The 9686-nt window shown below is 35.8% G+C and overlaps 1 protein-coding gene across 1 annotated transcript; it reads right to left on the bottom strand.

Moving 5' to 3' along the window:
- Positions 1 to 2000: 2000 nt before the first annotated feature.
- LOC128557258 (uncharacterized) lies at positions 2001 to 5115 on the bottom strand. Its single transcript, XM_053544447.1, has 3 exons — positions 5041 to 5115; positions 2477 to 2663; positions 2001 to 2284 (listed from the first exon to the last, which is right to left on the bottom strand). Exons 1-3 carry the CDS (start codon positions 5113 to 5115, stop codon positions 2001 to 2003), a joined length of 546 nt encoding a protein of 181 aa, XP_053400422.1.
- Between the last annotated feature and the right edge of the window lie 4571 nt (positions 5116 to 9686).

The raw sequence follows: 9686 nt of genomic DNA, 5'->3' as shown, positions 1-9686 counted from the left end.
CCCGTCAACCTGTGTTCCTTTGTGAGTTTGTTCAAGGAGACTGATATAAATTGTATTGTTTGTTTGTATGGTAATGTGACTGCAAGTTCAGTTGTGGTAACTGGGGTCAAATCCCATGGTTTACCTTCTAACTGTACCTGATGAGTAACTATACCCTTATAGGTATCCACCATTTTTATAGCACAGTTACTCCAGTCAGTGATGATAAGACAACCAAGGAGAGTCATTCATGTTATCCAGCATCTGCTTTTATCTTCTGATGTCTTAACACATATTTCTGTCTGGTGCAAAATACGTCTGGATTTTATGTCAACAGCTATAGGGGGCGTGATTCTTGTAATATTTGCTGTGTTAATGCACCAAGTGATTTCTCTTTTTCAAAAATGGTGAATACTTCTTCATTTGGTTTAAAGGTGTACACGTTTACATCAAATGCTAATAGCCGGTGGATAATTTTCTCGTATTAATTGATCATTTTCCCTGCAGATTTCAATTTCAAAAAGAGTCTATTCGAATGTTTTGATTTGTTGGACTGTTTAATAGAATCAAGTGATCCCTTCAAAGGTTTTTTCAAATCATCACATATCGTTTCTACTGTCTTTATAATATCGTTGTTCTCTTGTTGGATTATTTTTACTGCATCTTTAGTTTGTTTTTTCCATTTCATCTATTCTTTGGTTTACTTCTTTTCTAAACTTTTTAATATCGGCCAATGCATCTGTTAAAGAACTGTTAGATTTTGCTGTCATTCTCTTCAAACAAATTGATATTTCTTGGCATTGGTCAGTTATTGCATTCATAATTTTCAGGATGGACGTGTACTCTTTGCTATCAGTGATCAGTCAAGAAATGTTATCTATGTAACTGAAATTACAACACTGTGTGTTCAAAGGTAAAACATACACAGCAGAGAAGTTCTTTATGGTCGTGGCAGTAGAACTTTATCATTTCTTTCTTGTGTCTAGGGCAAGGCTCAATAAAACCATTATGTCTGCTGGCATAATCAGTTGTTGAAGACTGTTGTTGTAGAGTGTGTGGCATTCTGTCCTTGCCAAGTAACGTATGATGTTTTGAAAGTTTATGTCTTTTATGAACTATGAAACAAGTCTCACAAAGGTGTTCTTTGCAGTGCATGCAGTAGCAATGGGTAGAAAGTCTTGGTCTTTCCTCATCACAGGGCTGACAGTAAATGTTGGCATCATCATCAGACATTATGCAAGTTGTTGAAAAAGAACTATTTTTAGACAATGTTTTTTTGCTTGTTAGTACACAGGGATTTAATACTTTATATCATAAAAACAGAGATAAAGACCGGTATTTCCCAGAAAACAACACACAGAATGCCAGATACTTGAAGTTTCTAACGATTATAAAATTGTACTACTTGATAGGGAGCTCAGTGGCCGAGTGGTTAAGGTCGATGACTTCGAACCACGTGCCCGTCCCACACATGTCTTGAATAAAAATTCTTTTGACCAGTCATTACCTTGATCTTGAAGATTAAATGTTGTTTTATTTTCACTCACACCAAAACATTATGCTATTTTTTGCTAAGAAAGTAAAATTTGAATGAGGGTCACAAACCTGAAAGATAAGCTAATTACTATAAGACGTCAGTAAATAAAAAAAGAGCCATTATGATAAAAATGCTATAATTATAAGAGCACGGACGGACGTGCAGACGAACAGAATAATTACTTAAAGACTTCCGAATAAATGGTAGAACCATAATGATGAACGGTTAAAGTTGTAACAGATCTAGGAAAATATGTATTACATATTTATTTTTTCGGTGAATTATTGAAATATAGGATTGAAATATATCAAATATATCTACTATACATCTACTTATTTAAAAACATTTGGTTGACATGTTGGTAACATACAGTACGGTATCTGTACTGCTTATCACAGACATCATCAGCCGGGTCCCCATTCCTCAGTGAGTGTTTCGCCCCTTATCCCGGAAAACTCTAAGAATGGCGGGGCAGCAGTGGTGATCAGGCACTGCTTGTCTGTGATGGCTGCCATGCCTTTTCGTTTTGACGTAACCAGAGCCAACTGGATGCCTTTTCCGCTGCCTGTCCTGGAGCCTGGGCTGCTGACTTTCTTGCTCTGCCTTTAAAGCCCAAGGCTCCGTGCATCCTCAAAACTGATTGGGCAGGAAACCCTCTACATCCTACCTCCACCGGAAAAATCCAAGTTTTCCATCCCTGTATAGTACATGCCTCTGCCAGGTCATGGTACTTTGCCCTTTTCCTCTCATGTGCCTCTTCAGTCCTCTCTTACCAGGGCACAGTTAGTTCCACCAGAATTAGCCGCTTAGGAGACTATGACCACAGTACCAAGTCTGGTCTCAGATTTGTGTGTACAATATCTGGAAAAACCAGCCTTTTGCCAAGGTCTACACGCAACTCCCAGTTGTTTGATTCATTTAGGAGGCTTGTTTCATTAGGCTGGGGTTTCTTGGACTCACCTTCTTTGACAAAAGGGGTGAACTGTGGCCCTTTATTCTTCCTTTGTCTGCTTTTCTTCCTCTCCCGCTCAACCACATCTGTCAATTCTCTGAGCACCTGATCGTGGCGCCATCTATATCGGCCTTGTGCAAGAGCTGTTGGACATGCCGACATGATGTGGTGCAGGGTACCCTTCTCTCCACACAACTGGCAATTAAGGTCTTCTGTGAGCCTCCATCTGTTCAGGTTTGTTGGTGAAGGCAATAGGTCATAGACGGAACGAAGCAGGAAACTGAGCCGAAGTGGCTCATATCTCCATATATCCTGCCAGGTTAACACACGCTCTGACATGAAATAAGAACAGTATTTGATTATTCAAAATATCTTTCATCTGTGATCATCAGATTCAGTATAAAATATTTCGACCTCACACTAAAGAACAATTATCCTGTATTCTATTTCATTTTACCTGATAAAATATTGAGTAACACGACACCATAGAAGGATTGATTGTGTAATCGACGTTTAAGAAGTAGTCCGAGTCAGATGTTGATTATATATACGTACATGTTTATTTGATAATAATAATTTAACACAACTGAATTTGATGGCATAAACGTTTTGACATATTTCATCCAATTGAGAGACAGTAAATATCCCTTTTAATACCCATATAGCAACTGAATGCAGCTTCAAGTTATTCTTCCATAAATATGACATTGGTTGCTTAACTTTTTCTATCTTTTTATATAATACTTGAATTCGGCTTTTGTTACTCGACATTTTTTGCTATAAAATATTACGCAATTGAGAGCAAGATAGCATCTCATTAGCTGCATACTACAACTAACTTCAAACATGTCCGCTTTGAATATAATATAGGCTATGGTTAATTCTTTTTTTATCAGTATATTTTGCAGTACACAAAACAAAAACATTAAAGTAACTCTTCTTTAGCATCGGTTATCAGCTATATTTGCTTTCATTCTAATTTTATTTCTATAATTTTTTGTAATATAAGATCACATGAATTTATTTTAAGACTGAATGGTTTTTAACAAACTTTTAGTTTTCTTATCGAACTAAATTTTCACGGTTAAAGCCTAGCTCGAGTCAAGCTAAACAAGCAAATTCAATTAATTTGTATCCCCCCGCCGAATGGGTTTGTTTTGAGGAATGGCAAAGAAATGTGTCCGGCAAAAAAGTTAAAGATGTTACTAAGTCTAACTAAGAAGCGAAAAAAAAAATCCTTATCAACCCCTTAGGCCCCTGAGGATATGAGAAAACAGGATACAAGAGAAAACAGGATACAATTGAACTTAAAAGAACAGAAGTCCTTAAGAGAGCATAATGAAGTAAGAAATCTGGTTTGTTATGTACAAATATGTGGATTTTTAAACAATTAAAGGGCTATAACTCTGAAGTTACTGAAGAGATCCTGACGAAACTGAGTGTGCACTACAACATTATGGTGATCTAAATTCAAATTAAGTTTCATAGTTCTATAGGTCAAATATGTCACAAGTTATGAAGCAGAAATTGCCACGTTTTGGGACAGCGTGATAACTTTTGATTTTCGCTGTCCCGTCACTTAGAGCGATGACAATTATAAAATAAAATAACAGATCATAAAATAGGTCATCCTAATAAGCCAAATAAGTAAGGCTACATATAAACTACTAAGGGCCATAACTCTGGTGTTACTTGGGCAATCTGACTGAAACTTTGTATTTTGTCTTACAACACATGTACTTAGACTGACTACATTTTGTTTTGTAGAAGATATCAAACTTCTTTTTCAAACATATATCTTCTCTAAATTTGTTTTTGTTGGGTGTCTATCATACTTATCTGGGTACTTCGGGAAAGGAAAAATAGTAAACTTATATATTTTTTTTAAAAAATTGCAGTTTCCTTTGTCATTTTGACAGCTCTACTTTCACTTTCACTTTGCAATTTTTGCATTTTATTGAAACGTACATGGTTTGTAACACTTTTAACCCCAGGAATACCTGGAGAAATATGTTAGAGACTTAATACTCATAAAAGTAGTGATAAAATACTTTTGAAAAAGATGTTTGATGTCCTCTACAAAATAAAACATAAACGGTCATGTGAAATAGGACAAAATGTGTTGTTCAATAGAAAATAACCTGTCTTGAAAGTTTTTCCTACTTATTATGAACAGCTTGGTATATTCATAATATGCCCTTGCAAACACAGTCTTTCGCAAACTGCCCATTTTATTTATTCACTGTTTTCACGATGTTTTAAAACTGTTTGCTACTTAAAATTTAAAGGCATAAGAAAACATATTATATGCCCGTGCCCTCCCCCCACCCCCCACCAGAAGTGACATATACTTATCAAAGATGCACCCAACTATTTCGGCAAAGGAATAATATTCTCTAAATATTTAGACCCAGAACGCACTAGAGGCCACCATTTCATATCTAGACTATAAATGCACCAGAGGCTACCATTTCATACCTGAAATTCAAACATTTCCAAGGGGAAGAACCCCCTGACCCCCCTAAAATGAGGGGAGTACCGAGTAAATGCCCCTGAGGCCACCATTTCATACCTGTATTTCAAAACTTTCCAGGGTAAGACCTCCCTGACCCCCTAACATGGCTCTCGGTGCACCTCGGCGGGACATCTTCGTTCTAGACTGGTCCCCCCCCCCCCCCCACCACTCCCACCCCCCACTCTCCCCCTGGTCAAATATATCTGCATCTGGACCTGTATAATATGTTGTTTACGTTAAGTAGAAATTGGATACGTTTCGCATGAGAAAACTTGAAATATTTGCAATGTGTGGGTAGATACATTTATCAAAACAAACTGTTAAAATACGGATGTAGAAGTCATGCATTAAACTAAACATTGACGAAGATTTTCAAAAATGATACCAACAAAAAAACTAGTTTATCCTTAATGTGTGAGTATTGCCTATGCAATCTTTACATTTTAGCGGATATTGAATAAATAAATAATGATAATAATAGCTTTGCACACGGTTCGAATATGCGATTTGTACATGTGTGGCAGTTGGGATTAGGAAAGAGTTTAGATGCAGTTATCCTAACAGACACATTGTTGGGTCCCTTTGGCGATACACACTATGCCTGTGCGGGTCTTAGCAGTTGCACAATAAAATATATTATAGATTGACACAGTGTTTCAGAGACGCAAATATTTTGAAACAATTATATATCTACTGTGACTGTTGATTTAAAGTTGGTGTGCCCTGGAGTGTATTGTATAGAATAATTCACAGAACTCTAATTTTTTTCGTTGTTTCGAAGTAATTCAAGGAAAAATCTGCGAAATAGACATTAATTAACGTTTTAAAATCTAGATAAAATTATTAATGAATACTAATACAGGCCAAGTATCGTGCCAGAGCGATCGTGCTGTTAAAAAAACACCTGGGTAAAGTTACATAGGACTTTATACGAAAAATGGCTATATTCCTCAAAATATCCGGGGCTGCTCCAGTTGCAATTTAGACACCGTAACGATCCCTGCTAGTAAGCATGAGCGGCGTGATAAACTATAAATTTGAATGATTATCTTTGTAATATGTAGTACAAACGTGACAAACAAAATATAACATTTATTTATTAGTCTTAAGCATATAACACCTTATCGACATATACGTAAACAATTATATACTGCATGGCATACGTAATACATAGACAATTCATACATTTTCATGGAATTCAAAACAAAACATAATACATACACAAATAAACAAACAGCAAAAGCACAACAAGCACAAAAAGCACAAAAGCGAGAATCCACATAATAATACAGGTAAAGGTGAGTTACTGTACATTCTCTCGAAACTGAAACTGTCTCAATTTAAACGCTTTAATGATAAACACAGCTAATTTAATAAGGACACTTTTATTTTTTTGAGTTTAGTAATTCAATGAATTTCATAACACTCGGATGTCTATAGTATTAAGTATTAATATAAATCCTCCTTAGATCACTGTATAATTTGCATTTTATGATAAAATGAAATTCGTCCTCAATGTCATTGAGGTCACAGAGGACACATTTCCTTTGTTCTCTTGGCACTGCTTCGTTGCCATATCTGGATTTCTCAATCAGTAAATCGTGCGATCCTAAGCGAATTTTTGCTATTGCCCGCCTGTAATTTAAATTATTTAATACAAGTAAATATTCGGGGATTTCAAATGTCTGTCTGATTTCTTTGTACAAATAAAGAGATGGATATACAATCATACTATCTCGCCATTCCGATATAAACATGTCTTTTAGCCTCTGTTTAAGAATAGGTATGAACAATTCAACCTTCACAGATGTACGGAAGTACCAAACTTCACCAAAACCTGCTGAGTTCAATAAATTTCTCACTTGCAATGTCCAGTTATCGATTTCTTGTTCTGTTAATAATAACATGCTACCCAGCAAACTATTCAGGATACAATTGTCTCTTCTGTTATGGAGTTTAAGAAAATATTTAATTATTCTAATTTTACGGTCTATAATTAACGGGTACCGACCCGATTCTCCATATACTCGTATATTACTCGTGCTCATTTTGGCATTTAGTGTCCATTTTATAAATTTCCGATGAATCCGTTCAATACACTCAGCACTTGTCAAACCCCAAATTTCGCTTGAGTATGATAATATTGAAGTCACAAATGAGTCAAAGAGATTAAACATAATATTTGTTGGGACTATGATTTTACTGACTAACGAAAATAGTGACCCTATTGCTTTAAGCCCTTTGCCCGCCAGTGTCATTGTTGCTGTTCTAAACGATCCTCCGGACACAAATATCAAACCTAAATAGTTAAAACTATTAACCACTTCGATCTGTTCATCTCCGTAAAACCATTTTTCATCCGCTGCTGTCGGTCCACCTTTTCTAAAAACCATAACTTTTGTTTTTTGGACGTTAACAGTTAAATTCTACTTATCGCAATATTGCTTCAAGCTATTCATCGATGATTGTAATCCTTCGATAGAGTCGGATAAAATAACGGCGTCATCGGCGAACAGAATCAAGTACAGAGACAGCTGGTCAAGGTTTATACCTGCATTCGACTGTAGTTCAGACTCTAAGTCATTTATGTATAATGAAAACAGGATCGGGGAGCATATTTCGCCTTGAAATAAACCGACATCATATTCAAAAAAGTCTGAAAGAGTGTTTAGCTGCCTCACACAGGATTTAACTCTACTGTAAAGCGAACGCATGATTTGTAAAACTTTACCATCTATTCCATTTTTAATGAGTTTCAACCATAAAGATGAACGATCAATGGAATCATATGCCTTTTTCAAATCTAGAAACAAGCAATAAAGTCTTTTTTTATTTCGCAGATGTTGTTGAATCACCTCATTTAGCACAAAAATCGCGTCAGTTGTACCATAATTTGATTTAAATCCAAACTGCGCATCGGAGATTATATCATTTTTGCCAGACCATTTTTTAAGTCTATTATTTATAACGGACATAAATAGTTTAGCAAAACAACTACAAAGTGTTATACCCCTATAGTTACCGGGGTCGTCTGTTGGCCCTTTCTTATGAACTGGACTAATAATACCTTTGCACCATAGTTCCGGGAAGGAACCTGTTTGTAATATGTTATTAAACAACTTTTCAATATGATAGATAATTATATCTAATGTTTCAACGAAATATTCTGACAATAATCCATCAATTCCAGGTGCTTTATTCCGATTTATTTTTCGTGCGGCCAATCGTATTTCTTCTTGGGTTACAGGACGAGCCAGCTCGTCGAAAGTAGTGCAATATGTTTCTGATTGGGAATTTTCTTGGGAGGATGTAATACCAGCTGTAGTCTCTCCGTCGTCATTCGAAACTGATTCCGCCGATAATGTTTTAAAATATTCGTAAAATTGCTCAAGTGATACATCGTGGTTATCGGACTTACTTTTACCTTTGAACATTTTCCAGAATTCGTTAGGCTTTTTGTTCCTATATTCATTCATTTCAGAACATCTTTTAATATTAAACACTTGTTTCGTTTTTCTTACACAATATTTATAATCTTTTTTACGCTGTATTGGTATCAACCTGTTGTTTGCAGTTCTATTACAAATATACTCTTGTAATGCATTTTGATACAAATTCTTCTTTTCTTTGCATTGGTCGTTAAACCACAATTTGCTTCTGTTATGTCGTGTATCTGTAAACGCAAATTTATCATAAACAGTCACTGTCTTTTTGAAAACTCTATCTGCCCGCGTTACTAAGTAATCACTAAACTGTTCCACGCTGGAAAATAAATCTAGCAAAAGAACGTATTCTTGCCGAAAATTTTTCAACATTTTCAGGGGAGATGGAGAACCCTCACTCACCTACCCCACACTCGCAGCATCTCTGCTTGGTTCGTAGGTAAGCTGCTCATATCGTGCGTGCAGTTCAAAATCATCAAGGTACGCCCCTTGACGTTGTATTTTAATGTAAACAAAAGTGTGTGCAAGTTTAGTGAGTAAATTGAAAAGTCTTCTATACTGAATTTGAACAGTTCTCTTAAAGATGCACCACAAAATAACTGTATTCTTTTGTATTTCCATGATAGTAATTATACATGAGGAATAACAAGTATCTAGTTACAAATTAACAGTGACATATATACGGCAAAGAAAATGTCTAAATATATTATTAAATTAATGTAGAAGTGTGACGTATTAAGGTGAGTTTAGACCACACTTTGTTTCTACAGTGTAAGATAGTTATTATTCTATGTTTATAAAACTATACTGAGAAGAGAATAACTGAATGGGGTTTCAGATGAAGTTTTAAAAACACATTAATTCAAGGAGGGCCTAAATTGACCACCTGTCATCTGGCAGAATAACTGTATTATACCAGTATTATCAGAATGATTTGCACCAAGTTCGTGTGGAAGGAAAAAGTAGGTCACTAGGTCGTGGTGGGTCTTTAAATCAGAAATCAACGGACTAGTGTACTCAGCCCTACAGCTTGCGATAATGGCACATATAGCGGCGAAATCAAACTATCGGTTTTTGTTTGAAGTTGTTCAAAAAAGAGACGCGAGCAAAGCGTGAAAAGGGAAAAATCTTCATAATGAGTAGTATTATCAAAATACTGGCACCTACCTTCAAAAAAGTTTGGCAAAGTAAGTCTTGTTCTTGGTTATTATAGCACACATGGTGCTATTGTCGCCGTGGTTCATTTTTACATCTTCAGTA

The sequence above is a fragment of the Mercenaria mercenaria genome, chromosome 5, assembly GCF_021730395.1.
Source record: "Mercenaria mercenaria strain notata chromosome 5, MADL_Memer_1, whole genome shotgun sequence".
Lineage (NCBI taxonomy): Eukaryota > Metazoa > Mollusca > Bivalvia > Venerida > Veneridae > Mercenaria > Mercenaria mercenaria.
The sequence above is the reverse complement of the archived record's forward strand: the minus strand, read 5'-3'. Positions and strand labels throughout refer to the sequence as shown.